This window comes from Somniosus microcephalus, chromosome 6 (assembly GCF_052327205.1).
Source record: "Somniosus microcephalus isolate GS21.2 chromosome 6, FLI_Smic_1.0, whole genome shotgun sequence".
In the NCBI taxonomy this organism is placed as follows: domain Eukaryota; kingdom Metazoa; phylum Chordata; class Chondrichthyes; order Squaliformes; family Somniosidae; genus Somniosus; species Somniosus microcephalus.
The window spans coordinates 4697087-4713279 of NC_140992.1; the positions used below are offsets into that span (position 1 = coordinate 4697087).

The 16193-nt window shown below is 47.1% G+C and overlaps 1 protein-coding gene across 2 annotated transcripts in view; it reads left to right on the plus strand.

The window, feature by feature from the left end:
- The window catches only part of abcf3 (ATP-binding cassette, sub-family F (GCN20), member 3), a 90984-nt gene that overhangs the window by 18880 nt on the left and 55911 nt on the right, over positions 1 to 16193 (plus strand). For both annotated transcript variants that reach the window (XM_085989644.1, XM_085989642.1), the window contains exons 3-6: positions 1783 to 1859; positions 4735 to 4790; positions 9507 to 9604; positions 14692 to 14814. In XM_085989644.1, coding sequence (XP_085845770.1) covers positions 1783 to 1859; positions 4735 to 4790; positions 9507 to 9604; positions 14692 to 14814 — 354 coding nt within the window. The remainder of the gene's footprint in view (positions 1 to 1782; positions 1860 to 4734; positions 4791 to 9506; positions 9605 to 14691; positions 14815 to 16193) is intronic.

Genomic DNA, 16193 nt, shown 5'->3' on the forward strand with positions numbered 1-16193 from the left:
ACTCTTGAAACAGCCAGTGTCAACATCAAGCGCTGCTGGGTCAGGTTTAGCAGGGCCCCGTGCAGAGCGAAACGTTCTACCCGAGCAGCGCACTGCAGCAATACAAACATGTCAGGCTTGTGCATTATTCAAGGGTCACAGTGCACCACAGAATGGTGGGACACACCTTTTAGCCTGCAATTTTCCCACCTGCTTTAAATTATGCAGCATTGGGCAATTGCCGAGTAAACGCTCCTACTTCCACGCAGAAAGGAGGAAACCCTTTCAAGACACAAGTTTCATCAAATAGTTTTGCACTTGTCCCGTGAAAGGGGGTGCAATTCCCCACATTACATGAAAGAAAGAAGGAAGAGGGTGAAATGTAGTCAGAGGGTCTTTGGGGGGGCTTTAGAAGACAGGGTGAGCACAGAGATAGGGAGAGAGTTCTAGATGGTGGGGCAAGATGGCTGAAGGAAGGAGCCACTGACGGAGGAGTGAACGGAACAAGGAATATGAAGTAGGCTGGTGCTGGAAGACCAGAGGATGTGAGCAGGAATGCAAGGCTGGCATCGATTGTTGAGACGCTGCAGGGATTTCAAGGTGAGAAGGTGCGTGTTGGTGAATTCCCTGGGACACCGGGCCCCAGTGGAGCTTGGTGAGAGTGGATGATGGGGGTGAGAGTCTCTATGCGGGTAAGGACATGGCCAGGCTCTCTCGGGTGACTGACGCTTTGTGAATGGTGTTAGCAGGGAGCATGTTGGATTTCCAGCCACAAGATGGTAATCGTGTGGATTAGGGTTTCGCTGGCAGAGATGGAGGCCGATGGGATGTTGCAGAGACTAAGAGCAATATTGGGGAGGGGGGGGAAGCTGACATCGCGAGTACGTTCCGCACCTCTGCGAAGTGCCCCGTACTGGCAAAGGGATATTGATCTGCACAATCAGGAAAGATTGAGCAGGCTGAGGCTCTTTCCTCTGCTAAAGAGAAGACTAGAAAGGAGACTTGATAGCGGTCTTTAAAATTAGGAAGGGGTTCAGTCGGGTGGATGTGGAGAAACTGTTTTCACTTGTGGGCGAGTCCAGAACAGGGGGGCATAAGTACAAGATAGTCACTAACAAATCAAGTAAAGAATTTAGATGCAATTTCTTTACTCGAGTGTGGATCTCGCTGCCACATGGACTGGTTGAAGCAGAGAGAATTGATGTATTTAAGGGGAGACTCGGTGCATACAGGAGGGAGAAGGGAATAGAGGGATATGGGGACAGGGTGGGAAGAGGTTGTTAGAGTGGGAGGAGGCTCGTGTAGAGTATAAACACCAGCAGAGACCAGGTGGGCCGAATGGCCTGTTTGTGTGCTTTGCAATCTATGCAAGCGTGAGCTGGCAGCCACAGAAGGAAATGGACTGGAAACCTGAAGTGCATTAATGTTTGTAGAAGCCGAACAGACTGGCTTCAGTTTTGCGAAGGCTAAGCTGGAGATAAAGAAACCTCAATCCTGCCTCCCAATAATGCTGCCTTACCTCCCTGTGCTGAACAGTGAGAGAAAGAGAATGAGTACCATTGAATCCCAGTTTGGCCAATGTCTCACGACCAGGAAGGTCATGAATGAAAGGGTGAACAGGCGATTAGCGACAAATTGACCTCACTGTGATAAACGGAGCTGCTGTACGCAAGATTGAAACTTTGTCTAAACCCTGTGAATCTTAGATGTATGTTTGTGAACAGTTGAGGTCAGTGGCTTGTTGCCTGTACTCGGTACCACCCAGGCTCACAGCTGGTGTAACTCTTTGTTTTTACTTGGCAGTAATACATCCAACTCATCAAAACAGAACATGCTGCTGAAAGCTCCTATACAGCTCTCGAAAATGACTGGCCACTCTGGTAAGCAATGCATTCAAGAGTGCTCTCGTTTCTTGTATGTTGTGGAACTTGTATCATTTGACCTACTCTTTTATATTGCCAGTTTCTTTACCCCATTTCCAGAAAGCCTCGCCTTGACTCTTGCTGAAAGTGTGGTTCACAGTTTCTGGGTGCCCTCCGTTATCCCGCCCAAGAGACCGTTCTTTTTGAGCGACCTTGACTATCGAGTGTCGGCAGACCGTTCTGATGTGGGGAATCGAAGATGAGCCTGATCCTGTCTTTACCCCAAGTCCAAGCTTCCAGCGAGGGTCGCTGGATAAGGATCGGGAGCACGATCCCTGGCTGGTTGTTTTCCCCCTCTCTAGCCTAGGGGCTCGGAAGCCATTTACTGGATCCATTTGCCGTCACCAGTGAGATCAGCTGACCCATCACAGACTCAAACCTGGGGCCTTTCTGGACAATGTTTTATCTGATCATTGCTAAACAGCTGACTCATTTGGGGAGCTCCAACCATTTATTGTTAACTCAAAAATGAAAACCGTTGTTAGTCAGTGTGCTGTCTGAGGTGTGGAAGATGTTCAACACGTGTACTTGTTTCCATTGGAGTCAAATCAATTGCAAGAGGATTCACGAGGGGGCTTCACGATGCACAGCTGCAGTGAAGTTGCAAACTTGCTGTTACCGCTATTTCGCAGAGCGCCGTGTGTGGGAAGTGACGTTTGTGGATCTGGCCAGAAATGTTCCCTGTTGTCTTCAGTTGATGTCCACACCACGAGTCACTAGATAGCAATCGGGCGTAGGATCCCTGCTTGATTTTTTTTCTCCTCGTGGCCCAGGGTACTGGTGCCGGTTTGAATATCCCTACCACTGCCTTGGCTGAGATTGGCTAGGAGCACAGAATGGGGATTGAGCTCGGGATCTATCCAGTCTGTATAGCTCAATATCACATTAGGAAGGGCACATTTTAACTGAGGAGTCGGGGGCACTCTAGTTTTTAACTTGCAGTCTTAGAAAAACCTGTTACTTTAACCCCCCCCTTGGTACTTTATTGAACTTTGTTTACAAACACAGAGACTTGAGTAGTTTCAGGTTATCAAGTTAAACGCCATCCAGGACAAATCAGTACTCTTGATCGACACCCCATCCGCCACCTTAAACATCCACTTCATCCACCACCAGAGGGAGTGGATGGCCTTACCTTGTCTTCAGTGTCGGCTTCTTACGAGGTGCCTGAAATAGAAGGCGGTCGAACCAGCACTAACCCCTTAATAAGCCCAACCTTTCCAAAAGATAAACATTGCAATAGCTCTACTAATAACCGGAATGGGCCAAATTGTTGCTTTCACAAGTGTCAGTCAAGCTGCTCTCTGCTGCGTCCGATCTTCCTGTGCTTCAGGTACATTATTGATCTGCATTGTATTCTTTTTGTCACTCCTTGTTACATTGTTTGTTTTTTAACCCATATACTGCCTTGGGCTTAGCATCACTGGCTGCCCCCTACAAACCAGGTGTTGTCTTTACTTGCCCAGAAACTAGGTAAACACAGTGAGACCCACCTGTCGAGCAGAGAGAGCTTGTGTCATTGCTTTTTGCTGGAATATATTCACATGTCGTCTTGTTATCTCTTCCCTTTCAGTAGGTTTAACAATGTGCGCTCCATGAGTCAGTGGCTCAGGCAATTAACTACTACACTTATTGAAAGTTGTACGGGTAAATGGGCAATACTCGGTACAAACTGGGTATTTACAAACTTCAATCTCAAACGAACAACGTTGCTTTTCCGGAACTGGCCCTCGACATTAAACCGGCCCTTGAATCACAGTCACTTCCTTCATTCTTCGCTGTCCAGCACCACGGAAGTCCTCTGAGTCGCTCTGTACCCCTGACAGCTCCAGCCTGACTGCTATCATCATACATTACCACCCAGGATATAGCTTCAATTCCCAGAACAATGTGGCATTAAAGGCTGTGTGTCTCATAACAGGATTAAGTGGTCAGTTATTTGCAAGATACAAATTGGCATTTGCCCACACAAGTACAGTTGCCAAACAAATGTACTGTTAACGCTCTTGTGAAGCGCCTTGGGAGGTTTACTATGTTAAAGGTGCTGTATAAATGATGTATAAATGCAGGTTGTTTTACTGTAAACATCTTCACGGGTTGTTTGTATTTGAATTGAATGGCTTGAATCCATTGATCTGTTCCAGTCACTTTAAGTTACCCGTTAGGATAGGTGCCCAACAGTGACTACACTTCAAAAAGTACTTCATTGGCTGTAAAGCGCTTTGAGACATCTGGTGGTCATGAAAGGCGCTATATAAATACAAGTCTTTCATTGAAGGACAATGGCAGCAGTCAACACGTCCATATCAAAGCCTTGCTGACCGATCTGAGACCGATAGATTTTTGCTAGCCAAGGCTATTAAGGGATATTGAGCCACTGTGGGTGGATGGAATTAGGATACAGATCAGCCATGATCTCATTGAATGAATGGCAGAACAGGTTCGAGGGGCTGAATGGCCTCCTCCTGTTCCTATGTTCATCGACCTTGTCCTGAGGCTTGTAGTTCAGCGAGGCTGGGAATTGCTTCATTTTTGTCACAGTCCGGAAGAGATGGTTGGTTATTTGTGTGTTTTTTATATACAATTTTGCAGTTGAGCAGAGGCTGATTGCGAAGAGAAGTGGTGCCTGATTGCATTGAAGGCCAAGCTGAGAGAGACTGCCTCTTTGATGGTGTCTCGCCACTTGTCTAAGTGTACTTTGTGACCCGAGTGACATTAGCCAGTGGCAGAACGATGCTGAAGTTACACTATATCGGGAACTTTTCAATGTATGTGATAGGTTTATAGGAAAAGAACAGACTGATTTTTCTTATTTTTTACATGCTGGATGCAGACTACAAGACTGAAGATGTCAAAGGAATCTGGATGATGAGAAGGGATTTAGGCACGGTGAGTGAATAACAACTTGTATTTATATAGCGCCTTTAATGTTGGGGGGGTGTGGTGGAGGAGGTTATAGTGATAGGGAGGGGCGAGGCCATGGAGAGATTTGAAAACAAGGATGAGAAATTTGAAATCGAGGCGATGCTGAACCGGGAGCCAATGTAGGTCAGCGAGCGCAGGGGGTGATGGGTGAACGGGACTTGGTGCGAGTTAGGATACGGGCAGCCGAGTTTTGGATGACCTCAAGTTTACATAGGGTAGAACATGGGAGGCCAGCCAGGAGTGCGTTGGAATATTCAAATCTAGAGGTAACAAAGGCAAGAATGAGGGTTGCAGCAGGGGTGGAGACGGGCAATGTTACGGAGGTGGAAATAGGTGGTCTTCGTTATGCCGCGGCTATGTGGAAGCTTAAATTTGACCATTTCAGGGTCAAATATGACACCAAGGCTGTGAACAGTGTGGTTCAGCCTTAGTCATGCTAGGGAGAGGGATGGAGTCAGTGGTCAGTGGCTAGGGAACGGAGTTGGTGGCGGGGACCAAAGACTGGCTTCGGTCTTCCCAATATTTAATTGGAGAAAATTTCTGCACATCCAGTACTTGACAGACAAGCAGTCTTGACAATTTAGAGACCGTTTAATGAAGCCTTTATTAAGAGGAAACTACCTTTTTAAGTTAATGCACCTTAAGTAGATTCCTGCCTTTGGTTTGAGATCGGATCAAGTGAAAGTCAAAGCCGTGCTGATGTTCTAAACCCTGACGCCAACAGGAGCAATGTTCAGGCAACTAGCCCATCAAGCCACTGAGTACACAGGTGGTCCCCAGGAGTTGCTATTAGGTCCACTGCTCTTTCTGATGTACATTATTGACCTGGACTTGGGCATAATTTCAAAGTTTGTAGATTACTTGGAAATGTAGTAAACAATGAGGAGGATAATAACAGACTTCAGGAGGATATAGACAGACTTGTGAAATGGGCAGACACATGGTGGATGAAATTTAATGTAAGGAAGTGTGAAGTGATACATTTTTGTAGGAAGAGGCAATGTAAACTAAATGGTACAATTTTAAAGGGGGCGCAGGAACAGAGAGACCTGGGGGTGGACGAACACAAGTCTTTGAAGATGGCAGGACAAGTTGGAAAGGCTGTTAAAGCAAACGGGATCCTTGGCTTTATTAACAGAAGCATAAAGTACAAAAACAAGGAAGTTATGCTAAACCTTTATAAAACACTGGTTAGGCCCCAGCTAGAGTGTTGTGGCCAATTCTGGGCACCACAGTTTAGGAAGGATGTCAAGGCCTTGGAGAGGGTGCTGAAGCAATTTGCTGGCATGGATGAGGGATTACAGTGATGTGGAGAGTCTGGAGAAGCTGGGATTGTTCTCCTTGGAGCAGAGAAGGTTAAGAGGAGATCTGATAGAGGTGTTCAAAATCATGAAGGGTTTTGATAAGATACGGAGAAACTGTTTCCAGTGGCAGAAGGGCCAATAACCAAAGGGCACAGATTTAAGATGATTGACAAAAGAACCAAAGTCGACATGAGGAAAAAAATGTTCACGCAGCGAGTTGTTGTGATCGGGAACGCGCTGCCTGAAAGGGCAGTGGAAGCAGATTCAATAGTAACTTTCAAAGGGGAATTGGATAAATACTTGAAGGGGAAAAATTTGCAGGGCTGTGGGGAAGGAGCAGGGGGAGTGGGACTAATTGGAGAGCTCCTTCAAAGAGCCGGCACAGGCAGGATGGGCCGAATGGCCTCCTTCTGTGCTGTGTCATTCTTTCGAAGAAAAGTGAGCCCCCTGCTAGAGAGAGAGGGGCAAAGGGCAGCTCATCCAAAGTAAGAAAGACTGCCCATGTTTACTGTTTAGTAAAAGCGTTCCAGCCCGTGGAGCTCGCTCTTCTCACATCTATCATAGATTCCATTTAATTCCTCCTATGCAAAGAAAGGACTTGCATTTATCTAACTCCTTTCACATCCTCAGGACGTCCCAAAGCGCTTTGCAGCCAGTGAAAGTGTTTTGAAGTGCAGTCACTCGTTTCGCAAACCTGGCAGCCAATTTGTGCATAACAAGATCCCTCAAACAGCAATGAAAGAAATGACCCGATAATCTGTTTTCGGGGGTGTTGATTGAGGGGTAGCTGCTGCCCAGGATACTCGGGGAACTCCCCTGCTGCTCTTCCGATAATGCCATTTTACGCCCTTGAACAGGCAGGCGAGGCTTCGGTTTAATACCTCATCCAACAGACACCATGTGACAATGCAGCGCTCCCTCATTACTGCACTGAGGTTTCAGCCTAGGCTATGTGCTAAATTCTCTAGCTTGGTGCTTGAACCACACGGGCCAAGCTGGCACTTGCCAGAGTCACCGTGTGGTTTCTGCATCGTATGCTGGTACAGACCTCTCCCAGCCATCGGAGCGCACTTAACTGTCCGCACTTGAACAAAGTTATTTCTTCGTTTGAGCTTGTGTTGTGGAAATTGCTCATTTACAGCACAGGCACTTCTCGTGCACTGTAGACGATTTGCTGGAATATAAAGCATTGATTAAAATTCCCCGGTGGCTTAGTGTGTAATTGTACTGATAATTAACAGCGTTCTCCACTTCAACATGTCAAATCGTGGGCCAATAACCCAGTCCCACAGTTTGTTTTACAACTGGAGCAGCCTGAACTTGATCAAACCGAAGTTGGGCATATTGATACGATAGAAAGAAACAATGAGCCCGCATTTGTAAAGCACTTTTCACAAACTCAGGATGTCCCAAAGCGCTTTACAGCCAAGTAAGTACATTTGAAGTGTAGTCACTGTCGTAATGTAGGAAAAGCAGCAGCTAATTTGCACGCAGCAAGTTCCCAATGAGATACTGACCGGATTATTTGTTTTTGTGTCTGCCAGGACACTGGGGAGAACTCCCCTGCTCTTCAAATAGTGGCTGTGGGATCTTTTACATCCACCTAAGCGGGCAGGCTGTCCCTCGGGTTAACGTCTCACCCCAAAGACGGCATCTCCAGCAGTGCAGCACTGGAGTGTCAGCCTGGATTATGTGCTCAAGTCCTTGGAGTGGAGCTTGAACCACAGCCTTCTGATCCAGAGGCAAGAGTGCTGCTACCCACTGAGCTACGGCTGGCACGTCTCCCGGAGAGTAATCTCCTCGTTAAACCGAGGCCCCGGCTGCTCTCACTTGGACTTAAAAGATCCCATGGCGCGATTTCGAAGAAGAGCAGGAGAGTTCTCCCCGGTGTCCTGAGGCCAGTCTTTATCCCTCAATCAATATCACTGAAACAAATGATCTGGTCTTTATCACATTGCTGTTTATGGGAGCTTGCTGTGCGCAAATTGGCTGCTGCAGCTCCTACATTCCAACAGTGACTACACTTCAAAAAGTACTTCATTGGCTATAAAGCGCTTTGGGACGTTCGGTGGTTGTGAAAGGCGCTATAGAAATGCAAGTCTTTTTCAATTCCTGGAGATTCTAGGACATTCCTGGAGAGTTGGCAACCCCACTGAGTGGGAGGGTAAAGCTTTAGATCCTGTACCTCGTGTGTAAGATGCTGGATTGGAGGAGAATCGTGTGGCATATAAACACCAGCTTAGACTAGTTGGGCCGAATGGCCTGTTTCTGTGCTGTACAATCTATATAAATCTATTTAACAATATCATCAAACTACAAGCAGCAAAATCAGCCAAGAACAATGCCTCTGAACAGCACCAGTGCGATCCTTTCTATTGCCCATGTTACAACTCTGGCCACTTCCCGTCACTCTGCATGACCTTGCAGGGCACCACTGTATGCTCGTGATTTCTCTTCGTTCAGTGAGAGGGGAAATGGGATGGGGTGTTGTCGTGGCCGGGAAACAAGACTGCCTGCCCATCCTTCAAATAGGATCCTACTATTATTGGCTAGAATGATGCCTGCACTGAGTTTTCCAATCCTAGTTGAGAGCTTTAATTCTCCTCCTGTACCCAGGGTTAGGGAGGAGAAAAACCAGCCCAGATTCTTGAGCGCTCTCCTGATCGGTGCCTCCTGATAGCAAGTGTGTCAGCGAGGACACCGTGGACATGATTAGGTTGCGTTTCCCTTCTCTCTCCACCCCCCCCCCCCCCCCAACCATAGACAAATACAGGAAACTCTCGATTTACCGGCACCTAAACAACTGGAAATCTCGGTTAACCGGCAAAATTCAGGAGTAGGTTCAGTTAAGTTTTTCTTCATATTAGTGGCCGTTTCTTGATTCTTGGCTGTGTAATGAGGTTCCTGCACTTGTTGCTAAGCAACAGGGACGCTTGGTCTGTGGTCGGGCTTCTTGCAGCTGTTGCTAAGCAACAGGGAAGCTTGGATTTGTTGCTGTGTACGAGCTCTTGTACCTTTTAACTATAACTCTGTAATCCGGACTTTTTGATAAACCGGCACCACACCGGGCCCGTCGGTGCCGGATAAAAAAGAGTTTCCTGTAACCTGCCAACACTCAATGTCTTGTGCATGAAGAATGGCCACTTGGGTGAGGGCTGCTGGCACGCGTGTATCCAGGAAAGGCGATCAGCACCTTTAGGAGAGAAGGGGATGAACTTTGGAGTGGGGCGGGGGGGGTGGGTGGTTTAAGAATACAGCATTCAGGTTATCACAGTTTCTGGTGGTAGTTTGATGTACATCGCTCTGAGGAAGAATCTCCAGGTATATCGAAGTGAACTATTTCATTTTCTCCTGCTTTCAAATTGTGTGATTTCAGACGGTAGACGCTAAGAAGCTGGAAAAAGCTGAAGCCCGCCTAAAAGCAAAGCAAGAAAAGAGGACCGAGAAGAGCTCGCAGAAGACTGCAAGTCCGTTGTAAGTACTGTACTGGGATTTGTGTGCAGGCTTGTTTGCTGGAACTGAAGGGGTGGGTTTTGTATAAACCGGAGCATTGCTGCTGAACTTGAGAATGTATATGAAGCGTGAAAGGAGAGAACTTTAAGCTCGGGCTCTTCAACCTCAAGATTTGTCTCCTTGTTCTGCTCCTTCTTAAATGCTGCTCATCTGTAATAGCATTCTGAGGAAGGGCTTATACCTAAAACATCAACTGACTCGTGTTCCAGGAACATAGGAGCCTTTACAATTGCCTTCTGAAAGTCGAAATAGACAATATCCATAGACACTCCCCTATCCAACATGTTAATAACCTCCTCAAAAAATGCAACTAGATAAGTCAGACTTGACGCACCCATTAAAAATGCCTGACCTCCTGATTGTCTCCAGAGCTTTCTATTTTTATTTAAAATAAAGAGAATAACCTGGGCCAAAACTTTGAGATGTCAAGGCAGCAGGTTCAGAGTGTGAAGGACAAGTTTAGGACAGACACCAAGCCGGAACAGGTTAGCGGGAAGGATGGGTGAGGCCAGAGCACTGGGTACATGCTGTCATGGGGAGACGGTTGGGTTGGTATTCTGGAAAAGCAGTGATCACGTTTATATTGTGCCGTATCACATGGCCAACACATTTGAATGCTTCACCCACTGGATTGTTTTTTAATGTGTAGGGATTGTGATGAAGCAAAGTGAGGTCAAATGGGTCCCAGTGCCGCCTTCACCGGAACCGATCTTGTGCTGCATTGTTTTCCCCGCGGAGTTGAGTTTCTCACCACATGCCTCTAACACAAACCTGAAGCATTGAAAACAAATTGTAAAACGTAGCGTTTTACAGGCCTTGTCGCATCGTGCTATTGATTCTAACTAGTCGGTGTAGCAGGTTCTGTCAGACGCCAACTGTTCTCAGTGTTGAGTCACTCACCTCAGCCCTGCTGTTGTGGAGAGGCAGCAAGCCAGAGAAGGAAGAGTTTCCTTGGAGTCAGCTCCAGGTTGTGCTTATTCACCTGTCAAAGAGTAACATTGGTGCAGTCGTGTGAGAAAGTGCATGGCACCGGGTGTACGGCGCTTTTTTTTTAAACTTTGTTTTCTCAAAAATAAATAAGCCGCAGCCTTGCTTCAGCTCCTCTCAGCACATGTTCTGGCCTTTTGAAGTCACCCAGCAGGGCAGCCGAACTCCACTGTTCCAGAAAGGGGCAGCGGAACAGTTTGGTCAGGAGCCCTGTCTGTGACATTGCGTGTGAGGGAGGACCCGGAATCCTCGTGAACCAACTGGGAGACTCGAGCCGTAAGGTACGATGTTCTCCTTCGCTGGCGCTCGCTCATCTGTGGAAGGTCAGTCTGCCTTGCTAGAATTCCACTGTATCGGTCTCGAAAATGAATAGGAGTACGGTTGGATTTGATTTGAGCGTCTTAACTTTGTATGCAGTTCCTTAACGCTAGCAAAAAATGTCACTTTGTTTTCAAGCAATGTGTATAATATAAAATGAAAATATCTCAAGATTTGAATGCTAAAAGTGTGCAGTCTCTTCACATTGTTTCATTCTCCTCTCTTGGATGAACTGTTCAATTGTGTTTCTGCCCTAAAAACACACTCATCGCGCTGCATTAATGGATAAATTTCAAAGGCTCTTTTGAAGCCTGGTTTCTCCCGGAGCTGCTGGCTTTGATGTGGCTTCTGCTCTGACACACCCCGTGCTCTCTCTCATGAGAAGTTGAAAATACATTCCTGTTGCAGGAAGTTGATGTTTTCTTTTGTGTTCTGGTTGTGGTTTTTTTATTTTACAAGACTAAGATTGCCGGTCACTCATGACGCCAAATTTGTGGGTTGTTTCTGGGGCACGGGAAAGTTCGAGTCTTGCCCGCGTTGCTGGTTCTTTGAACTGATTGAACGTAGGGCGTTGTTCGTGCTGGATTCAGTCGCAGTTCTCCAAGATGAAAGGACAGTGCGGTGACCGTGCGTTACTGAGCTAAACATTTTTTATTCCTCGCTGATAACTGGAAATGAACATCTGGTGGCCCCCCCCCCCCCCGTGGCTGAGTGTTTGAATGCGCTGCCTGATGTGGTACTGAGCCATGCAGTCCACGTTGGACTTTAGTGCTTCGCCTGATAATTCCCTCGTGGTCAGCACCAGCCACTCCCACTCCCATGAACCAAATTGTGTGACTTTATACACACAGTAGCTGCTAATGTAATATTGCCCAGAAGTGGAACAGACAAGCTTGTTACTGTAATTAGCTCACTGAATTGGCGTGCACTCTCTACTCTTCTATTAGCCTTCGGATAGCAGAAAAATAAACACCAACAGACATCAAATCCTAGAAATTTATGGCACAGAAGGAGGCCATTTGACCCATCGTGTCTCTGCCTGCCGACAAAGAGCTCTCCAGCCTAATCCCACTGTCCCGCTCTCAGTCCGTAGCCCTGTCGGTTCCGGCACTTCAAGTGCATATCCAAGTACTGTTTAAATGTGATGAGGGTTTCTGCCTCTACCACCCTTTCAGGCAGTGAGTTCCAGACCCCCACCACCCTCTGGGTGAAAAAAGTTCTCCTCAACTCCCCTCTAATCCTCCGACCAATTACTTTAAATCTGTGACCCCTGGTTATTCACCCCCTTCCTATCCACTCTATCTAGGTCCCTCATATAATTTTATACACCTCAATTAAGTCTCCCCGCAGCCTCCTCTGTTCCAAAGAAAACAACAACGATGACTTGTATATTTGTATAGCACCTTTAATGTAGTAAAACGCCCCAAGGAGCTGCACAGGAGTATTTAAGACAAAAAATTTGACACCGATCCACATAAGGATAAATTAGGTCAGGTGACCAAAAGCTTGGTCAAAGAGGTAGGTTTTAAGGAGAGTCTTAAAGGAGGAAAGAGACGTAGCGAGGCGGACGGGTTTAGGCAGGGAATTCCAGAGTTTAAGGCCCAGGCAACAGAAGGCACGGCCACCAAAGGTTGAGCGATTATAATCAGGGATCCTCAAGGGCAGAATTAGAGGAGCGCAGATATCTCGGAGTTGTGGGGCTGAAGGAGATTACAGAGATAGGAAGGGGTGAAGCCATGGAGGGATTTGAAAACAAGGATGAGAAATTTGAAATCGAGGCGCTGCTTAACCAGGAGCCAATATAGGTGAGCGGACGGGACTTGGTGCGAGTTAGGACACGGGCAGCGAGCACAGGGGGTGATGGGTGAACGGGACTTGGTGTGAGTTAGGACACGGGGCAGTGAGCACAGGGGGTGATGGGTGAACGGGACTTGGTGCGAGTTAGGACACGGGGCAGTGAGCACAGGGGGTGATGGGTGAACGGGACTTGGTGCGAGTTAGGACACGGGCAGCCGAGTTTTGGATGACCTCAAGTTTACGTAGGGTGGAGTGTGGGAGGCCAGCCAGAGTGCGTTGGAATATTCAAGTCTAGAGGTAACAAAGGCATGGATTGAGGGTCTTTCCTCATAGCTAAAATTCTCCAGTCCTGGCAACATCCTCGTACATCTCCTCTGTACCCTCTCTAGTGCAATCACATCGTTCCTGCAATGTGGTGACCAGAACCTCGTGATTTGAAGTTATAATCTACAAATCAGCTTGATTGAAGGAGAGAGCAGCTCCAGACAGGGTCTGTCGAAGGTGCCAGGCAATCTGGAAACCTACTCTTCCCAGACATTCCCACCTACACAATCGCACTGCCCTCCAGAAAGGCAAGAAGGGTCACCTTGGAGCCCGAGGACATGCTAGAAAGGATTATCTTCTGTTTAGTTGGAATGAAATCCCCACATAGGGCAAGGATCCAACTATGCAAGACTGTCCGCACAGGCAGGACCCTTGAAATTCCCCTCACTAAGCTGAACTTGAGGGATGTCGCTGAAGTACTTGAGCCCTTAACGCACGTGGTTCCCAGCATGTACCTAACTGAATCCAACAGCCTCAAACAGTCTGACAGCGCAGAGGCAAGAGAGGTAGAGCTCAGCGTCATTAGCCTACCTGTGGAAGCTGACCCCATGTCGCCGTGGGGCACCATGTAAAGTAGGGCGAAGGGTGGAACTTTATGGGACTCCGAAAGTAACCGTGTATGAGGAGAAGCCATTGCTAGAGATGCTCGAGATTGGTAAAAGTGGTACCAAATAAGGGTAGTCACGTGGAGCTGGACAATGGAGGAGAGGCAATAGAGGAGAATGGTGTGGCCCACCATGTCAAAGGCTGCAGAGAGGATGAGGAAGGATAATGCACCATGGCGATGGTGACTGTTGCTCGGGGCTTTAGTCAGGGCAGTTTTGGTGCTTTGGAAGCTGGATTGGAGAGATTCGAACGGGGAGTTGTGAGGAGGATGGTTACGGAGCAGGGAGGGAACACAAAGTTAAAGGACATCTGAGATTGGCAATGGGGTGGTAGTTAACAAGGGCCCAGGCTGGTTTTCTTGAGGGGTTTTGACAGCTGATAGTGCATGATTAGAGGGACCTATTTACAACGGCAATGAGCATGAGGCCTGGAAGGGAAGGGAGGTGATAAAGAGCCAAAAGCCCAAGACCTAAGGCCATAATTTCAAGATAAGCCCTAGATTTAAAAAAAGAGAAAGATTGAAAGAGCCTTGTTCATGCAAAGAGTTATTGGAGTGTGGAATGCTTTTCCACAAGTTGTGATCAATGCTAAATCAACTATAGCATTCAAAGAAGTGTTGGATCATTATTTAATCAGGAAAAATATGAAAAGAATATGGGGAAATGGGACTGTGTAAGGTCAGCCCCGAGAGGGGCCTAGTTCATTGCAGGCAATAAGGGCCAAATGGCCGCCTCCTGTGCTAAAACTTCTGTTCGTATAGGACAATTAAAAGGGCCAATCAGCAGCTACCACAGTAGCATAGCTGAGGTTAGCAGTTCGCAGTGTTGGGAATTGTGTGCACCGACCCATCGCTCCATAGTTCAGAGTGTTGCAGTGCTCCCAAGAGTGGCCCATCAGCCAGACCCTACTCGTAATTGTAGCACGTGACAAAATATCCAGTGAATGAGGCTCGTCCAGTGATGCCTTTTCTGTTGTATCAGCCGTTGGCCATAAGGTTATGCTTTGATTTGTTCTAGGGTTCTTGAGGAAGCCTCGGCCAGCCAAGCTTCCAATAAGAAGGAAAACCGCTTGGAAGCTTCAGGAAAGAACAAGTCGTATGATATTAAGATCGAGAATTTCGATGTCTCCTATGGAGACCGGTGAGTATCGCTGTTGACGAGCACTGAACATGTCTGGGTCTGTTGTAGATTAATTGATAGAGATTGATTGCCATGTTATCCAACCATTATCGTTGTATCGTGCGACTACCAGGATGGTGGTAGGCGAACTAGATGGACCTCTTTTTGTGTCTAGCAATTCCTATTATATATAAAGATCCTTATGTGCAGGATGCTTGGGCACCTTTCCCTTATATATTGGGTTATGGGAGAGTGACCTCTTCTCCTGGCCTCCCATGCTGATACTATGCGTCTGATGTCCTATAGGTCAGATTCAGAAAACCATAGACCTGTTACTGTGTGTGCACGTGCAATGGGCCTATGGGGGATCAAAGGCAAACAACTGCACAGGTAGCATAAAAGACTGTTCTTGTTCTTTCAGTTGTCCCCATGGATTACAGATATAGGCTTGACTGGCCTTGGAGCTTAGTGGGCCTTGGAATTCCCACTGTTCCTGGTCCCATGCATCCATGTGTCTGCGTCCTTGCGCTGTTCTGCACCACGATGTAAACCAGCGTCGCGGGCTAGACGAGAGGTAGCTCACCTGATGGCAGGTCACAGGCCTGCATTGCTGTCGGGTCTTTTATCTTCAGAAACATTCACTGTCAGAATCTCCTGCTCAATAAGACTGCATCGAAGCAGAGGGGGTAAAAGCCTATTGGTACCTGGGCCAAAGTGCACACTCAACACCTTTCCTATCTATAGAGAAGCCTTTACTGAGACAAATAGGATCATTCTATTTAGTGGAAGTATCATCAGGTGCTTAATTAGTTTTTGAGCAAACAACTTGATATTGGATCTGCTAAAAATGCCCCGTGGAGCTTTGTATACCTTGCATTAGAAATCAGTACCACAGGGTGCCCAATTACCTTGCAAGTGATGTAAAAAATATGGAATAAATTAACAGAGTGGATATTAACACCACTGTCAGCCAATGAGTTGGAGGCGGGGTGGGACTTGTGATTTTAAATTAGAGTCCCTGAGCTCATGACCGAAACTACAGCAAACCGAGTCTCCCAATTGCAGCAGGCTGGTTTCTCCAGCAAAATGCAGTGAGCGGAGGATAGTTACACAATACAAATGATGTGTAAAATCAGTCCCAGTCACTCCAGGTGTGATTGATGGAATTACCCAATCATCTCCATTTGGGCCAGGACTATATACAGCCATCAATTAATGCAGGGGTGCCCAACCCTTATGTCTTCATGGGCCACGGACTTGGGTACTGTGTAGCCTCAAGGGCCACATGTAAAGTTGAAACCCACAGTCCCATTAATGCCCATATATCTCAAGTTGCTGTACTAACCGATCCGTGTTCTTCAGGATTTATCCACCAGTGAAGCATCAACACTAAGAACAGC